We start from the raw sequence: 19,386 nt of genomic DNA on the forward strand, positions 1-19,386 counted from the left end.
AAAACTATAAACAAGGTACTATGAAAAAATTAACAAGATCAAAAAACAAACACAAGGCATGGCATGGCATGGAACACAGGGACAACAACAGGCACAACAGATACTATGACTCAACAAGAACCGAACGGAAAACAGGGGACTAAATACACACAGGCTAATGACAATGACTAGACACAGCTGGGCAAGACACAAGTGGCAGGGGAAGCTGATTGGTGGATACACTGGGAAGGGAAGAAACACTCAGGTGGACGTGGTTTGACATAACGGGACAAGGGAAGAAACAAGGAACACATGACAAACGACCAAAAGACAACAAAAACCCACCCCCACCAAACCAAAACATGACAAGTACCAAATTTCTGTTTTCTCTATCTTTCTCTTTCTCTCTATCTTTCTCTTTCTCTCTATCTTTCTCTTTCTCTTTCTCTTTCTCTTTCTCTCTCTCTCTCTCTCTCTCTCTCTCTCTCTCTCTCTCTCTCTCTCTCTCTCTCTCTCTCTCTCTCTCTCTCTCTCTCTCTCTCTCTCTCTCTCTCTCTCTCTCTCTCTCTCTCTCTCTCTCTCTCTCTCTCTCTCTCACCACGTGCTAACCCACGTTGGACTCAAATACAGCAAAAAAAGAACAATATATTCTATGAGGGGCTGTCTATGAGGTGCCGTCTGGGCCATAATTCAGGATTAATTCTCACACGTATAACTGAAAAGCTCTTATAAACCACTGAAATGTTTGTTGCTTATACACACTAGTCAAATGTGTTCATACATACTAGTGAAATACGCTCATAAACACCACTGAAATTCTCTCATACGCACAGGTGAAATAGTCTCATAAACACCACTGAGATACTCTCATACACACTAGTGAAATTCATTCATATATAAAAATAAAACACTCTCATAAACACAACTGAATTGCTCTTATAAACAGTACTGAAATTCTCTCATTCACACAGGTGAAATACCCTCATAAACATAACTGAATTGCTCTTATAAACAGGACTGAAATGTTTTTGGTCACACACTCTAGTGAAATTTGTTCATAAACAAGTAAAACACTCTCATAAACACAACTGAATTGCTTGTATAAACAGTACTGAAATTCTCTCATTCACACAGGTGAAATACCCTCATAAACATAACTGAATTGCTCTTATAAACAGGACTGAAATGTTTTTGGTCACACACTCTAGTGAAATTTGTTCATAAACAAGTAAAACACTCTCATAAACACAACTGAATTGCTTGTATAAACAGTACTGAAATTCTCTCATTCACACAGGTGAAATACTCTCATAAACATAACTGAATTGCTCTTATAAACAGTACTGAAATGTTTTTGGTAACACACTCTAGTGAAATCCGTTCATAAATACAAGTAAAATACTCTCAAAAACACAACTGAATTGCTCTTATAAACAGTACTGAAATGCATCCACACATACATGTGAAACATGCTCATATGAGCATGTTTCATAGTACAGTGAAACATGCTCATATGAGCATGAATTATGGCCCAGACAGCACCTCATAATTTCCGCACTTACCTTATTAGGCGGTCTACCGCATGTCACATCACAGTCCATCATCTACATTCATCCATCCATTTTCTTGACCGCTTATTCCTCACAAGGGTCGCGGGGGCTGCTGGCGCCTATCTCAGCTGGCTCTGGGCAGTAGGCGGGGGACACCCTGGACTGGTTGCCAACCAATCGCAGCCATCATCTACATACACAACTTAATTCGCCCTTACATTTGCAACATTACCAGATGTAGTCATATGTGCTCACATCGGAGCATGCAGTATTGCGCTCCTTTTTCTTTTCTTATACCCGTTTGAATAATGTTTTCATATTTCATCAAAGTGTTTCATATTTCATATTAAATGAAGTGCGCTTCTCCCTCACTGGATCTAAATGAAATGAATAAATGAGCTATCATACAACAGGTTTCCCCTGTAATATTGCAATTGCAAAGGACTATACATTTAAATTTACGCATTGACCTGATCAGAATTGTTCTCCCACGCCGCCTTCCTGTAGGGGGAGCCGCTGCGGTGTTGCACTTTTTTTTTTTTTCTTTTTTTTTTTTTTACTAAAGACATGTTCAAATTCGACATATGATCGCATTAAGATTTTGGTTGAGAGGGGCAAATATATAAAAAAGCAACGCGGAAGCAGAGGGCGGCGCCGCGCTCGGCTTCCCCGTTACCATGGTGACTCGACAAATTGGGGCTCCATTGAGGCAGTCTTTTAAATCTGGGAGTAAGTCCGGATGCGACTACTCAACGTTGATATAACTCACTGGAATCAGCTGGACTGTAACCGAAAACGCAGAGGGGCATATTCACTAAGAATGTGCTGCGTCCGGTAATAGCACGAAATATTTGCACCACAACTGCACCCGCAGTCTGCGCCCAGTTACCCACCAATTCACAAAGGATACTGTATTGCTCTAATCATATACCGGCGCAAACACGGCCACAAAACTGACAGCTTGGAGCAAATTTGCACCTGATTTACCACACATGGCAATGGATTTGCGCCAAGAACATGGTTGTTATAGTAACAGTTGAGAGAAAGATTACATTATCAGAAAGCGAGGTTGGACCGAGAGTAAGCGTTTATAGCGCCATTAAGCTGTACAGAGCAGAGAGGACGACAACGGCGTCATTCATTCATGAAGTACAAATTATTGGTGCGATCGTGTTTTAAAAATATATTTTCAGAGGTTGGCGTGGGCGAACAGTATGCATCTGGCACATAAGAATGATCGTAAAATGCCTCCCCGCCATTGCCGATCAGCCCGGGTTACGTTATGTCCTAAACCAACACGGAAATATCCCCCCCCCCCCCCCCCTCTCTCTCTCTTTCTCTCCTCTCTGCATGATCAGCCGCGCATGTTGTGCTGCAAATGGCAAGCACTGCCGGAGATCGAGGTGCGTCAGGTTAATACATGCTTTCCAAAAACGTTATTTGCGTCACGCAAACGAGGTGTTGCTATTTGCGCTGGCGTTAGTGAATTAGACGCTGCATATCAATGAATCTCATTTGCATTGGGGTGGGCATATTTTGCGTCAAATGTATGCAAATGACCTAATTTACATACGCGCAAATAACACCGGCGCACCGTGACGCAATCTGTTCGGCAGTTTGCTGTCGGAGCGTATGTGAACTCGTTGTTCGGGGTTAATCTCACAGTTTGTTGAACCTGCTTTGCTTCCCTCAACAAGGACTTCAGGCTCAAGGTTCATTTTGAGTTGGAAAATGAATAATTGTTTTTGACAGTGATTGAACACTGACCATTTGTTGTTCTTTGGAGTTTAATAATAATAAAAAGTAATGTATCTATTATTTGTCTCCTTGTTATTAAAGCTTGTAAGAAAACAACTGTGTGGCATGATTCGCATGAGTGTGAAAGGAGCGCTTATGTGTACAATCAGGAATACCATAATCAGCCCAGTGGACCTCAGATGGGAGATAACTGGGTTGCCCACGTGGGTTTTAGCTAGCAGCCATATGAGGCCCAACTTGAGCCCATCTGCAAAGTAAAATTTGGTTTAAAGTAGGGGTGTCAAAATTTGTGCATTAATTTGGAGTTAATTTAAAGTTCCTTATTTTTTTACCGCGCGATTAATGACCGCCCTTTAATTGGACAGCCTGTACTAGGGGAATTCCAGTCACAACGCAGCAGACACGTCTACATCTAAATTTAGCAGTAATAAATTTAATAGTAATGTATATATTTGTGGAGACTGGAGTCAAGCTGTACTTTTCAATTTTGAAAAGGTGCAGAATTTCACAAGATACTTCATGTTAAATATTAGATGGCTCTTAATATGATAAGAAAAATGCACTTACACGTCACCAACATCTTACAAATGCAATTATGCCATCTAGTGGCAGGGAAATGACCTCAACACAAATCAATATCAAACTCGTTTTTTTGCAGTACAGTACATCTTATTAATTTCAACTCAATTTTATGAATTATTATGAGATTACTGTATCAATGACTAAAAGATACAGCCATATTTCTATTAGTTTAACATTTTTCTTTTTAGATTAACAAGAGTACGAAGTCATATGATTAATTACGATTAAAAATTTTAATCGCCTGACACCCCTAGTTAAAAATACAAGGTGATTCACAAAGAATACACTAAAATCATTACGCGATATTTAAAAAATTAAAAATAGAAAACCATGTTTGACACGTGTTGTACATATGGTACCTTCAAGTCTATAGTTCATGTTTTACAAGTGCTCAATGTAGCCACCACCGGCAGCACAGACAACATCAAGCTGATATGAGAATCCCTCCCGAAACTCAGGATGTCGCAGTCCACCATTGTATTGTTGATTGCAGCTGTTATTTGATCTTTCATGTCATCGATACTTGCTGGAAGTGTTGGAACATCAACTTTGTCTTTAACATAATTTATTTTTATATTTTCAGAGGTAAATGGTGCCCAAACTAGGTGTTATTTTACAGAGTTGTAGATGAGAGATGTAATTAAGCTCCACATTTACACCAGCACTTCTCAGTTTTAGAGACGCTTTGGCGCCCTTTTCTTTCTCCACGCTTGTCACGGGAAACACTGACATTCGAACAAAGGGAATTTGTGCATTGGAAGTCCTTTTTACGTCACCCAAACTAGTTAAAATATGTATACATGATGTGTTTTAAAACTAGTCACATCATGTGGCTGTTTAGCTCAGTGGTTAGGGTGTTGGACTGTGGTTCCATGTTACCCTGGTCCAAACCCTTGTCATAGCAATCACTTCTTAGAAGTCAGCTTTTAACTGGGACCCAGCTGGGTAGCCCAGATGGGGCCCATTCAACAGCCCATTCCAAACCCACATTGGTTTTAGTTAGGGCCCATATGAGGCCCGCCTTTACACTAATTTAGATTTTAGCTAGAGCCCATATGAGGCCCAACTTGAGCCCATTTGGGCTTGCCCACATGGGGCCACCATGAAATCCCTTGCCAAAATTAACTGGGACCCAGCTGGGCTGCCCAGATGGGACCCATTCACCAGCCCATATCCAACCCATATGGACACCACATGGGTGTGTTGACAGGGAGGTTTGCAGGTTTTATTTCAGTTCCTTGAAGTCAGATCAAACTCTCCTGGTGAACCCTCAGTCATTAGTAATGTTGTGTCATTAGCGTGTGAATAACTTGTAATCCTTCCCTCTATTGCTATTATGTTCCTGTATTTGTCCCATTTATTTACTTGTGTTTTTCCAGTCTCCATAGTGTTCCTTGGTGGGCGGTGTCTCCAGCGCCTCACCTGTTCTGATTTGGATAGCTGGTGTATTTAAGGTTCAACTGGAGCAAGAAAGCACCAGATCAATTTCTCATCTTGCTCATCAGTGACATGTTCCTCAAGTGTTCTTACTGTCAACGTGTGTTCTTATTTTCTATGCTAATTATTTATCTTTTCTTGTGTGAGTTAGATTTAGTTTTCTTTCATTTTTGCTTGCACTACTAGCCTTGTGTGGTTACGCAGGTCCCGCCCCCGTGTCTGGATTTTTCAAGTCAGCAAGCAAATTGTTTGGCCTATGTCTATTTCAATCAGACAGTTTTCGTAGAGATTCATATGCTAAACAAAAAATAAAACGGAATGTAACTGATAAGTTCCTTCCTATTTACCGGTGCCTTCACATTTGCGTCTTACCGGAACTACAGCTACTTCCGTATTCTGACCAACTGTCAAACCAAACGCCAGATGAGTTTTTCTTCAACACATTTGTTTTAATTTATTAAAGGCACTTAAAACACACTTTTGTATTTTTTTAGTTTCAGTTTTATAAACGAGGTTTAGAAAGAAAAAAAAATCTTGCATTCAAGGATTGATAGCTGTGTGGAGAATTAAAAGAAAGCAACTAAATACTGTATTCACTTGAGTTTGGCAGTTGACTCGAGGCACATTCAATGACAACTCATCCAACAGGACATCTCAAACATCCTTAGAAATACTTATTCAATATGCCAAACAAGCAATGATGACTAGTACATGAGTACATTCCTGGGAGTATGTGGAACCATGTTCTAATTTATTTGACGCACCAAAATCAGAACAGCCACGTCAGCTCAAGTTCTCTGGGTATACATATTTCTCGGGGAGTAGCTACATTGCCACAACACTGGGACCGAGCAAAAAAGCTTGCAGAATGGTGAGTGCATTGATTGTTTAGCACTATTAAACTGTCAAGGAAGATATAGCATTTAGCATTAGTAATAACAGAGCCACCAATCACCAAATTGACTAGAAATTCAATTTGATATAAAATCCAGTTGAATACATACGTTTAATTCCTCTGAAGCACATTTTAGTTACATATATTGTACAGTTGGATATACATTTCTAGTTTTTAAAAATCACATTGATTAAAGAGTATGCAATAAAGCCTTATCGAGAGACATCAAATTGAGATAAAACAGAAAGAGAAAACTTTTTTATAACAATATCTTTTTTTTATACTGTAATTCTGAGTTTTCTGCTGCGTGAATGGCATGTCACCAATGTACAAATTCAGTTTACATCACCGCCGTGGTAACAGAGCTCCATTTTAGATCGAAGACATTCTGTAAATATGTCAGACTTAATTCTTACTGGAGCTGCGTGGGAGTGACTTGTCACTGTGCTGTCTTAGGGTGAGAATGTGGTGGTGGTGTCGGTGTCTAAGGCAGGAGGGCTTCTCCTCCGACTACAGGTATACTTGAAGAACATCTCCTGGCTCATGCAACCCAATTTCTTGAGTAGCCTCAGAAGGTCATGGCGAAACTTAACACCGATAAAGGCATACACAAAAGGGTTGAGGCAGCACCTTAGGAAGGCGACACACCGAGTGACGTCCATGGCATACATGAGGTTGTTTTCATACGAGCAGTCTGTAGTGCCTCCGTTTGCGACGACAAGTGTGTACCAAAACAAGACCACGTTGTAAGGAAGCTGACAGACCACAAAGACAACCACCACGACAAGAATCACCTTAATAGCCTTATTCCGCTCAAAGTTTCGAGCCTGACAAAGGGTCAGGATAATTTTACTGTAACAGCAGCTCATGACCAAGAGGGGAAGAGAAAACGCGACAACAATCTGGCTTGTCTGAATGCTTACATGAAGTGGGTCAGAAGTACTGGAGAAAGGTGTACAGCTGTGGTTAATGACTGTGGTGTATTTCATGTCTGGTATGGAGACAATCAGAGCGAGTGCCCAGACAATAACTGACGACACTTTGCTGAAGAACACGGCTTGGGAGCGGAGGCGGTGAGCAGAAACAGCCTTGGCTATGGCAAAGTACCTGTCCACACTGATTAAACACAGAAGGAACATACTGCTATAGGAGGTGACCTTGTAAACGGTGTGCATGATCTTGCATATAGCTATGCCCAGCATCCAGTTGGCCGTGGAACTGGCCGCCCAAAAGGGCAGCGACAACGCAAAGAGGAAATCGGCAAATGACAAGTTGAGCAGGTACACGTCTGTCATGGTCTTCAGGCGGTTAAAGTAGATGAACGTGAGGATGACCAACAGGTTGCCGCTCAGTCCTGTGAAGCTGATGATGGAGTAGAAGGTTGGCATGAACCAGAGGCGAAACTGGCGGTTGTACACTTTGTCACACGGCTTAGGAATGCCACCATAATCAAAGGTATAGGGACTGTAATCCGGGTAGTCGGTCTCATTATCTTCTTGTTGACATGAACAAGGCTGCAATCAAAACAGATTCAATGATTAAAAAAAGTTATATAATTTTATTGAGGCACATTTTCATAATAGAGAGAAAAACCATAGTTATATTAATTAGCAATAATCATTTAATATGAGGTTTCTGGGGTTGGCATAAGACTCTGGTTTTGTAACCACGCAGGAGGGGTCTTGTTGGTGCTGGACTTCACTTTGATGGATTGGATGTACTGGCTTCTATGGATCTCACTCTGCCTTATCGATCCTTCCCTCCTTCCTCTCTTTAGTTTTTCCTCTGGGCTCTTGAGATCTCGCTAAATTTGCTGGAATTTAGAGGCTTCCGGGGTTGGCGTAAGACTTTGATTTTGTAATCATGGGGAAGGCAGGAAGTGTTTGGTCGGTGCTGGATTTCACTTTGATTTACCTTTCTTTTCTCTTTATTTCTTTTTTTTTCTGACCTTTTCTCTGGTCTCCTGACCATTTAAACCTCACGACTCTGGCAAGATTCTGAAGTACCTGGTTAAGGCGAAGGGTAATGGGATATTTATAAGGTTTTAGGTGAATGAATGAGTATAAATTTATACGTATTTGCACGCACGCACACGCACGCACGCAAACGCACACATGCAAACGCACGCACGCACGCACACATACACACACAAAAAAAAAAAAAAAAAAAAAAAAAAAAAGAAGCAATAATCCTTTAAGTGTGGTACACGGACCACAGATGGTACGCGGGAATGTATGAAATCATCCATCCATCCATCCATTTTCTGAACCACTTGCTCCTCACAAGGGTCACGTGGGGTGCTGGAGCCTATTTCAGCTGGCTATGGGTAGTAGGCGGGGTACACCCTGAACTGGTTGCCAGCCAATCGCAGGACACACAGAGATGAACAACCACTCACACTCACAAGCACACTTAGGGACAATTCGGAGCGTCCAATTAACCTGCCATGCATGTCTTTGGAATGTGGGGAGACCGGAGTACCCGGAGAAGACCCACGCAGCCACGGGGAGAACTGGAGCCTGGACTCGAACCCAAGTCCTCAGAACTGGGAGGCGGACGTGCTTGCATGAAATCATTTGCAACCAAACATACGGCACTTAAGTACAATCAATTGGATTTTTTCTACTGAAAATGTTGAGTTGTATTAATTTTAGTACAATACATTTGCATTTTTAATCTTATAAAAAAGCATCACTCTACTGAAAATTCACTGTTCTTCAATTGATTATGTATTGTATATAAACATTTATAGTGCAAATGGCAACTAATTCCTGGAAAAATGAATCATCCATCCATCCATCTTGGCTAGGATGGATGGATGGATGGATGGACAGATGGACGTTTTTCCCATGTTGTCCAAAGAATTTAGTTTCCTTTCATTTCCTCTTTGAGCAGATAGAATTGCCCCACCACATTAGCCTTAAAAATGGTAGTTCCTTCATTTTGTATTGTCCTGAGGAACCACACAATATTTTTGTGTTATTGTCTTACATTGTGGTTTAATGACAGTAATCATTACAGATTAACTGTGTACTAGAAGAACAGAACATCTCTTGTACACGTAGGAACAACACAGCCTGGACAGGTCAAGTCAAGCCAGTCAAACTGATATTGCGATACTGTAGACACAAATCATTGACAGCCTCATTCACACCTACGGCAATTTAAAGTCTACAATTAACTTATCTTGCATGTTTACTGAATGTTGAAGGAAGTCACCCATACAATGAAAACCCATGCAGACACGGAAAAAGCATGCCAACGCCCTGCAGAAAGATCTGAGACGCTTTTTTTTTTTTAAATGGGATTCTTACCTTAAAAATAATTGACCATATGAGGAAAACGGGCAGAAACCTCTGAACATCTGAAGACAGAAAGTATATATATTTACCATCAACTTCATTCATGAACAAAAGAGATTCCTTGTTATCTTATTTTGTCATGCAAGGTTCAGTCAACTCTTGTCTACTCTCTGTACTTTAAGGATTCTTATAATGTTCAAATTTAATTTATTTCACGAGTTTCAAGCTCCACTTGCCATAATGTTTCCTGTCGGCCTTTCATGTAATGTCGTCCGTGTGTATTCCTGAGCATAATATACTGTAATTGAAAGTTTATTACCCATTTATTAAAGTTGAAGTGATCCTCATCTAAGTTACAAAGGCGTTTAGAATATCGTGCCTCCAAATCAAGTTCGGTATATTTCCATTTTATATTATTATAACTGATGAACACAATCCCTTTTTGGGGAAACATGCTACTGAAGAAATTTTAAATTAGTCAGAGAAAAAGGTTGCATTACCATTTAGGACAGGCTTACAAATACATTTTACAAACGTTTTACAATGCAACAATGAACTGCATGGGAATTTGTCATTGGAACAGTCACTCAGAGAAGTTTGCAGTCTAACACTTAATACTGAAACCTGGCATTATCTATAAATGACTAGTTAGGATCTGGGTTGTCCATGATACAATATTACAAGGCAAAAATGTTGCCAAATATTATTAATATAGTCACATTTTCTCAACATGCTCCTTTTACTTATATGATGAAAATTCACAACAACATATACCATATAAAACATTGTAATATTCTACCAAAGAAATTGCTGGTTTACTTACAGCTGACAAAAGTCATGTTGATGGGAAGCAGTTGGTTAAGCTACTAAACAAGAAGAGCTTTTTGCTCACGCCGTGTGGTTTCCTTTGGGTAAAGAAAAAAAAAGAAAAAAAAAAGAACTACCGAAACTAGTGAAATTAAAATAACTGAAACCTTCTCATCAGCCTTAAAATAGCTGGGAAAATATGTATATTATAAAGGATAGCTATACAATTTAGTGTTACTTATCACTGCTAGATATTATCCAGTTGTGTTTAGGGAAAAAAAAACAAAAAACAAAAAAAAAACAAAAACAAAAAAACAGTGTCCAGTTCAAGCAACACAAGTAGCCATTAAATGTGATAAACAAGAGCAAGATTGAATGAGAATAATTGCTATCTTTCTTTTAAAGTTATAATTATTGTAGTAAAAATTCATGGGGAACCAAAGAAGGAACACAGGCAATATAATATTTTGGGGAAGTTTATGTAAATTAGTATTGTATTATGATTAATGTTAGTGACGTTATGCAGCTCAATGCAGTGGTTCGTATGAAGATAAGCTCTTTCTTTGCTGCACAGCAAAAAAGGCAAATTAAATCTGCAGATTTTCTCAGTGACCTACAATCTAATATGAGACACCTGTAGCTGTGGGTTTTATTTGACACTTTTGGCAGCGCTAACCACAAAGTACAAAAACACAAAAGGTGCAATGCATTAATTCCGTTGCAACAACTAAATCAACTGCCTACCAATTAACAATACTGTAGTCAAATAAAGATGATCTGATTTGATCGTATCTGAGAGTCGAGGAATTGCTTGACTGAAGCTTTGCATATTTTCATGTCTACAACCGTATTTAGCTATATCCGTAGCATTACTAGTACTTGAAGTAGCATTACAAATTTGTATTATTGTTAGACAGTCAGAAAATATTGCAAACTGTCACGCCGCCACCAGAGTGGCGGGTCATGCTTTTATTTCACAGTCAGGTTCCTGTTTTATTTTGAAGTCATTAACCACCCTCTCACCTCAGGTCACTTGCCCTTCCTCCTGCACAGTAATCACCGGTCCACGCCCATGATTGTTTCCACCTGCTCCCAATCAACCCGGACATAAAAGCCACCTGCATTCTCCCCTCCGTTGCCGAAGTGTCACATCTCAGTGCATGGAAGCGTCCTCACAGTCCTTGTTCCACAGTCCTTGTTCGATGTCTTGTCTTGCCTTGCTTTGTCTTGCGCCCTTAGTTTGCCCCTTGTTTTCCTCCCTAGCGGAGCGCCTTTAGTTGTCCCTGTTTTTGAGTGCCCTTGTTTATTCTCCAGTTTGGAGCTCTTTTTGTTCTGCCTTTTTTCCCTCCTTGAGAGGTGTTTTTTGGTTCATTGGATTAAAACTGCAGCCTTGTTGGCCAACTTACACTCTGCGTCTGAGTCCTACCTCCTCGCATCGTGTTAGTACACTTCGGCCAGCATGGACCCAGCGGAGAAGTTGGAGGCTGCACTTCGACGACAGGCCGCCCGCCTGTCGCAGACGGAGGAGGTCCAGCAGGCGATGGTCACCCGGATGGGAGAGCTCGCTGGACAGGTGCAGGAGCTAGTGAGCCACCTGCAACACTCCACGCCGGCCATCACGAAACCCGAGACCGCAGAACCACCGATCCCAACTCCAGCCTTGACCGGGGCGGGGTTGAGACTGGCTTCCCCGGAGCGATACTCGGGAGACCAAGGACAATGTCAGGCATTCCTGACCGAATGCGACTTACATTTTGAACTTTCGCCACAGGCTTTTCCCACCGACCGTTCCCGTGTGGCCTTCATGATTTCCCATCTGACTGGACGAGCCAGAGACTGGGCCACCACGGAATGGGCACGGCACTCCCCGACTTGCTCAACCGCAGCCGGGTTTAGCAGGGCACTTCGCCTCGTGTTCGATCCAACCAACATGGATCGGGAAAAGACTCGAGAGCTTAGCAACCTCAGACAAGGCCGAGAATCGGTGAATGATTACGCAATCCGATTCCGAACTCTAGCGGCCAAGAGTGGCTGGAATGACACAGCCCTTTTTGACCACTTTTTAAAGGGGCTTTCCACAGCCATGCAAGAACTCCTATTGCCAGTGGACTTACCTGGCGACCTGGCGATGCCGCACAGATCATCGACGGCGAGATCTGTTGCAGACCAGCGGACATCAACGGGGACACGGCTCCGGATTCTTCCGGCACCCAGAAGCAAGAGGCCCTCCGCGAGGTGCCCTTCCCCAGTCGCCCACCGCGGGAAGGCCCAGCGAGAGTGACGAGGAGCCGATGCAGCTGGACCGCGCCCGATTGTCTCACCACGAACGCCAGCGACGTCGTCAAGAGGGGCGATGCTACTACTGTGGAGAACAAGGCCATCTGGTGGTAGCTTGTCCCACCAAGAGAGGCTCTCCGGTGGGTACCGCGACTCACAAGCAAGGCAAAAACCGAAAACTCACGCAAGTCAAGATTTCCTGCAATGCCATTTCCACAGACCTACTAGCTCTCATTGACTCCGGAGCGGACGAGAGCCTCATGGATTGGGGTCGGGTGGAAAAATTGCAGGCAGGCACGGAGCCACTTTCCACCCATATGAGGGCCAGGGCGCTCAATGGGAAAGACTTATTCCTCATCACGCATGTCACAGAGCCTCTTGAGATCCATATTGGACAGCACCGAGAACTTCTTCGCTTCCATGTCTTTCGCTCCCCATCACACACACTGGTCCTGGGTCATCCCTGGTTGCAGTTGCACAACCCCCGCATCGACTGGCGATCGGGGCGAGTCCTGGACTGGGGAGATGATTGTGAACACCATGGGGTGGAGCGGCCAGCGGCAGAGGCACCTCCCGCTGCCATCCGACAGGTGTCTCTCGTGAATGACCAGGATTACCCGGACCTGAACACCGTTCCCACCTGCTATCATCCTCTCAGGGAGGTGTTCAGCAAGACCAAGGCCATGTCACTTCCCCCACATCGATCCTATGACTGTGCGATCGAGTTGATTCCTGGATCTACCATCCCCAAGGGGAGATTGTACTCTGTTTCGGGTCCCGAACGCAAAGCCCTAAACGAGTACATAGACACTTCCTTGAAAGCCGGACTTATTCGGCCCTCGTCATCGCCAGCTGGAGCCGGTTTTTTCTTTGTGGGCAAGAAGGATGGCTCATTATGCCCTTGCATTGACTACAGTCCCCTGAATGAAATCACAGTCAAGAATCGTTATCCTCTGCCCTTGATGTCCTCAGTATTCGACCAGCTCCAGCAAGCCAAGATATTCACCAAACTGGATCTCCGCAACGCCTATCATCTCGTCCGTATTCGTGCAGGGGATGAGTGGAAAACTGGCTTCAATACTCCCCGAGGCCACTATGAATACTTAGTCATGCCATTTGGACTCACGAATGCGCCAGCTGTTTTCCAGGCCATGATCAATGACGTGCTCAAGGACTTCATCGACCAGTTCGTATATGTTTATTTGGACGACATATTGATTTACTCACCGGACTTGAAAACCCACCAGCACCATGTCACCCAAGTCTTGAAACGCCTGCTTGAACACCGGCTCTACGTAAAGGCTGAGAAGAGCCTTTTCCACGCCGATACCATCTCATTTCTGGGATTCGTCGTATCTCCTGGCAAAGTCGAGATGGAATCGGAGAAGGTCAGCGCGGTCAGGGACTGGCCCACACCTGAGTCCAGAAAGAAGGTGCAACAGTTCCTGGGATTCGCCAACTTTTACAGACGATTCATCCGCAACTTCAGCTCCATCGCAGCTCCACTCCATGCCTTGACCTCGCCACAGCAACGCTTCGTCTGGACTCCGGAGGCCAACGCCGCGTTCAACACACTCAAGAAACGTTTCAGAGGCTCCGATACTCAGAGTTCCCGACCCTACCCGCCAGTTCGTGGTTGAGGTAGATGCCTCCAATCTGGGCGTCGGGGCCGTCCTATCCCAAAGGAGCCAGGAGGATGGAAAGGTGCACCCCTGCGCATTCTTGTCCAGGAAGCTCTCCAAGGCCGAGCGCAATTACAGCGTTGGAGATCGGGAACTACTGGCGGTCAAGGTCGCCCTAGAAGAGTGGAGGCACTGGCTGGAGGGCGCAGAACACCCCTTCATCATTTGGACAGATCACCGCAACCTGGAGTACCTGCGCCAAGCAAAAAGACTGAACCCCCGACAGGCCAGGTGGTCATTGTTTTTTAACAGATTTTCGTTTTCTCTGACCTACAGACCCGGAAGCAAGAATGTTAAAGCAGATGCCCTTTCATGTATTCATGACCCGGAATCCACAGCAACCGAACCTGAACCCATCCTGCCGAGAGACTGCATAGTAGGAGCCCTGTCCTGGCAGATTGAAGAGGAAGTCAAGGACGCCCTTCAAGACACGATCACCCCGAAAGAATGCCCACCACGACGGCTTTTCGTCCCGGAGGCCCTAAGAGCACAGGTGATCAACTGGGCACACACCTCTCGTCTGTCTTGTCACCCAGGTACTCGCAGGACCCTGTTCGCTGTCGCCCGAAGATTCTGGTGGCCTTCTATGGAAGCCTCGGTACAGGAATATGTAAAGGCCTGCCCAGTCTGTGCCCGAAATAAATCATCTAATCAACCTCGGATGGGCCTCCTTCAGCCACTACCGATCCCCTCAAGACCCTGGGCTGAAATATCAATGGACTTTGTCACTGGACTTCCCACATCACATGGTAAAACCACAATACTTACAGTTGTTGATCGCTTCTCAAAGATGGTCCGCTTTATTCCATTACCCAAGTTACCCTCCGCCAAGAAAACAGCAGAAATAATGATAGACCAAGTATTCAGAACCCATGGATTCCCGCGGGGCCCAGTTCGTCTCTCGTTTCTGGAAAGAGTTCTGCAGAGCCATAGGGGCCAAGGCGAACTTAACCTCGGGCTACCACCCGGAAGCTAATGGACAAGCCGAGAGGCTAAATCAACAGCTGGAGACCGGACTCCGGTGCTTCGTCTCCCAAAATCCGTCCACCTGGAGCAAAAACTTGGTTTGGGTTGAACTGGCTCATAACTCGTTACCCACCTCTGCCACAGGAATCACGCCGTTCAAATGTGTGCATGGTTACGACCCACCTTACTTCGCAGACCTGGAGGAGGAAGCCTCAGTTCCCTCGGTTCTCGCCATGGTCCGCCGGTGCCGCCGAATCTGGTCAGCGGCTCGACTGGCACTACAACGTCAAGGCGACAGGATGAAAAGAGCTGCTGACCGGAGGAGGAGGGCCGCACCCCAATATCAACCAGGTCAAAAGGTATGGCTATCGACGAAGAACCTTCATCTAAATGTACCTTGTCCAAAGTTGGCCCCTAGATTCGTGGGGCCATTCCCGATCACCAAGACAGTAGATCCAGCCGCCGTGCGCCTGCCTCGATCCCTCCGCACCCACCCTACCTTCCATGTGAGCCAGGTCAAGCCTGTTCAGGACAGTTCCCTGGTCCCGCCCGAGCCTGCGCCACCCCCTCCGGAGATGGTGGAGGGGGGGCCCAGACTATAAGGTCAGAAAATTATTGGACGTCCGAAAGCGGGGCCGGGGGCACCAATACCTGGTTGACTGGGAGGGTTACGGGCCTGAAGAACGGCAATGGGTGCCCGCCCGGTTCATTGTAGACCCCTCCCTCATCGACGATTTTTATGATGAACACCCCGAGGTTCCTGGGCCGTCGAGAGCCGGCCGTTGAGGGGGGGGTACTGTCACGCCGCCACCAGAGTGGCGGGTCATGCTTTTATTTCACAGTCAGGTTCCTGTTTTATTTTGAAGTCATTAACCACCCTCTCACCTCAGGTCACTTGCCCTTCCTCCTGCACAGTAATCACCGGTCCACGCCCATGATTGTTTCCACCTGCTCCCAATCAACCCGGACATAAAAGCCACCTGCATTCTCCCCTCCGTTGCCGAAGTGTCACATCTCAGTGCATGGAAGCGTCCTCACAGTCCTTGTTCCACAGTCCTTGTTCGATGTCTTGCCTTGCTTTGTCTTGCGCCCTTAGTTTGCCCCTTGTTTTCCTCCCTAGCGGAGCGCCTTTAGTTGTCCCTGTTTTTGAGTGCCCTTGTTTATTCTCCAGTTTGGAGCTCTTTTTGTTCTGCCTTTTTTCCCTCCTTGAGAGGTGTTTTTTGGTTCATTGGATTAAAGCTGCAGCCTTGTTGGCCAACTTACACTCTGCGTCTGAGTCCTACCTCCTCGCATCGTGTCAGCAAACACCTAACATCAAATAAAATCACATAGTCAAAATCACATAATACTAGCATTTAAATACATTAAATAATACATTTTAATCCAGGTGTAACAAAAACTTTCTACAATTTCACAAAAAATAAAATAAATAAATAAAATCAAAATTATTGTGAAAATTAGCCAAAATAAGACTTAATTTCAAGAAGCCTCTCCTTATGCTGTATTCGAGGATGGTCGGAAGTCGGAAATATCCGAGTTGAAACTTCCCAGTTCCAACCTCAAAGCTTTTGAGGTGAAAGTAAACAACCAAAACAGCGGAGAGTGATGAATTGTTTTTTATTTTGGTCCGCAAAACTCAATTTGACCTCCAAAACTTACCTTTTTGCAATTTTGCTTAATTTATTGTTTTAATCTTATTTCATAACCATTCCATACAGTTAAGTAGTTTACCGTATAATTTAATGCAGGGATATAGCGGCAATACTATCACGTACGTTGCCTTACATGAAGTTATGGTGAATATTTATGAATGAAAAAAGCTATCTAGTTTTATACTCGAGTAAATTGTGTTTTGCCATTCAGAGTGACGCCACATTGTAGTCCGCCGGTGAAGTCGGGTTGTTTTTTTCCGACTTCGCGAGTGGAATTTCCAAGTTCAAGGGGGCGTTCCCGGACGCACTTCCTGGTTTGAACTCTGATATTTCCGACTTCCGACCATCCTCGAATGCAGCATTATTATAGGGTAGATGGATCATGCCACGGACTTCCGGGTTTCACACACCAGCACCATTCCGCCCACTGCGCGGCCGCATTCCAACACTCACGCCCCCTAACAGGGCATCTCAGCTCTCTAAAATGCTTCGGACAACTGACAGACACACGACACACACACGCCCGTCGACGGGAAACGCGCAACCGAAGGGCACAGGGGCGGAAGCGCAAGTACTGGGACGAGACTCACGCGTTGCAAACAGCAACCGGGAAACAGCGCTGATGTGTGAAACCCAGAAGTCCCGCCTCCTCCGTGCCATATATCCCATAGCGCAGAAGTAGGCAATCCTGGTCCTTGAGAGCCACGATCCAGTGTTTTGTTTTGTTTTTGTTTTTATGTCTCCCTCTGCCAACTGACAAACAAACTCTGGAGAAGTCTGATAACAATCCTCACCTGTGTTAGAGGAGGTAGACATCTAAAAGATGCTGGACTGCGTCATTCGAGGACCACGGCTGCATACCCCCTGCTATAGTAGAACATCCATCCATTTTCCTAACCGCTTATGCCTCACAAGGGTCGTGGGGGGTGCTGGAGCCTATCCCAGCTGTCTTCGGGCAGTAGGCAGGGTACACCCTGAACCGGTTGCCAGCCAATCACAGGGCACACAGAGAACAACAACCATTCACATCCACAATCACACCTAGGGACAATTCGGAGCATCCAATTAACCTGCCATGCACGTCTTTGGAATGTGGGAGGAGACCTGAGTACCCGGAGAAGACCCACGCAGGCACGAGGAGAACATGCAAACTCCACCCAGGAAGGCCGGAGCCTTGGACTCAAACCCGAGTCCTCAGTACTGGGAGGCGGACGTGCTAACCAGTCCTCCTCCACCGTGTCGCCCATATTATTACCAGTGATTGTAAAAGAAACAAAAACAAAAAAACAAAACAAAACTGATTTTGGATTACTACAACGGTGTAACCATAATGCACAACAATAACAACAAAAATTCAGCTGAAATTGCCAGCTGCTTGTTGCCGGAGCCTGTATGATAAACTGTGTCCGAATAAGATTGGCATCATCATAACATCAGCATTGGCAAAAAGTTCAACACAAAGAATCTAAATTATTAATGAAAGCAAGAAAAAGAGTGTATATGTATGGAGCGCAGACTTTGGTGGTACATCAACGTGATGATCAGACTTGAGTGAGCCATTCTGGTTTTTCTCCAATTTCCACCACAAAGTTCTACATGACACGTGCTCACTGACACGACGAGGAGAGGTAGGACTCAGACGCAGGATAAAGGTAGGCCACAAAGGCAACAGATTTATTGCCGGTCAGCAGCTGTCTCCTCTCACACTGAGAGGAGAAAGGGGTATCAAAAAGTGGAGAACTAAAAACGCTCCACTGGGGAGGAAAAAACAGGCAAAAGGTACAGGGGACAACAAAAGGCGCTCCGCTAGGGAGGAAACAAGGCTCAAGGCACAAGGGGTAACTAAGGGCGCTCCGCTGTGGAGGATAAGGCACAAAAACAAGGCAAAACAACAAGGCAACAGGAACAAGGACTCGAGGACTGTGGGACGCTTCCATGCACTAACTGTGACACTTCGGCACTGAGGGTAGAATGTGGGTGGCTTTTATTGTCAGTCTGATTGGTGGCAGGTGTTCGTAATCATGGGCGGGGACCGGTGATTATGGAGCGGCAGGAAGGGTAAGTGACCTGGAGTGATAGGAGAGTTAGGATTTTCACAATAATACAGGAAACATGGATAACAAAATAAAAGCATGGCCTGTCACGCAGGTGGCGGCGTGACAGTACCCCCCCCTCAATGGCCGGCTCCTGACGGCCATCCGACCCATAGGGTCCAAAAACAAGGGCGGGCGGAAGGGGGCACGGAGGTGGGAACACGGCCCACCCCTCCGTCCCAGACAAAAGGGCAGTCCAGGAGGGCGACCATGAAGCCAGACAAGGGGCCGTTCAGGATGTTCCCGATAGAAGAGTCCGCGGGCGGACTTGACGTGACTTGGCGAGGCGTAGCAGACGTGGCGTGGCAAGCTTGGCAGACTTGACGAGGCGTGGCAGGCTTGGCAAACGTGGCAGAATTGGCGTGACAGGCTTGGCAGACTTGGCGAGACGTGGCAGGCTTGGCTG

At 45.0% G+C, this 19,386-nt stretch overlaps 1 protein-coding gene across 2 annotated transcripts; it reads right to left on the reverse strand.

Moving 5' to 3' along the window:
• Positions 1-5,730: 5,730 nt before the first annotated feature.
• ccr7 (chemokine (C-C motif) receptor 7) lies at positions 5,731-10,451 on the reverse strand. 2 transcript variants are annotated; one of them, XM_077524685.1, is made up of 3 exons: positions 10,327-10,451; positions 9,516-9,565; positions 5,731-7,715 (listed from the first exon to the last, which is right to left on the reverse strand). In XM_077524685.1, exons 1-3 carry the CDS (start codon positions 10,340-10,342, stop codon positions 6,654-6,656), a joined length of 1,128 nt encoding a protein of 375 aa, XP_077380811.1. In that variant the 5' UTR covers positions 10,343-10,451; the 3' UTR covers positions 5,731-6,653. The 2 variants fall into 2 exon arrangements, with proteins under 2 accessions (XP_077380811.1, XP_077380809.1); XM_077524683.1 differs by lacking the exon at positions 10,327-10,451 and having other exon boundaries at positions 9,516-9,614.
• Between the last annotated feature and the right edge of the window lie 8,935 nt (positions 10,452-19,386).

Source organism: Festucalex cinctus, chromosome 6, assembly GCF_051991245.1.
Source record: "Festucalex cinctus isolate MCC-2025b chromosome 6, RoL_Fcin_1.0, whole genome shotgun sequence".
Lineage (NCBI taxonomy): Eukaryota > Metazoa > Chordata > Actinopteri > Syngnathiformes > Syngnathidae > Festucalex > Festucalex cinctus.

What these genes read in the sequence shown, in the direction of transcription:
- ccr7 (XM_077524683.1), bottom strand. Translation starts at nt 9,608, where the DNA reads ATGAATGAAGTTGATGGTAAATATATATACTTTCTGTCTTCAGATGTT. An exon ending in TATGGTCAATTATTTTTAAG is followed by an intron (nt 7,716 to 9,515) that starts GTAAGAATCCCA and finishes TTTTGATTGCAG; the next exon opens with CCTTGTTCATGTCAACAAGA.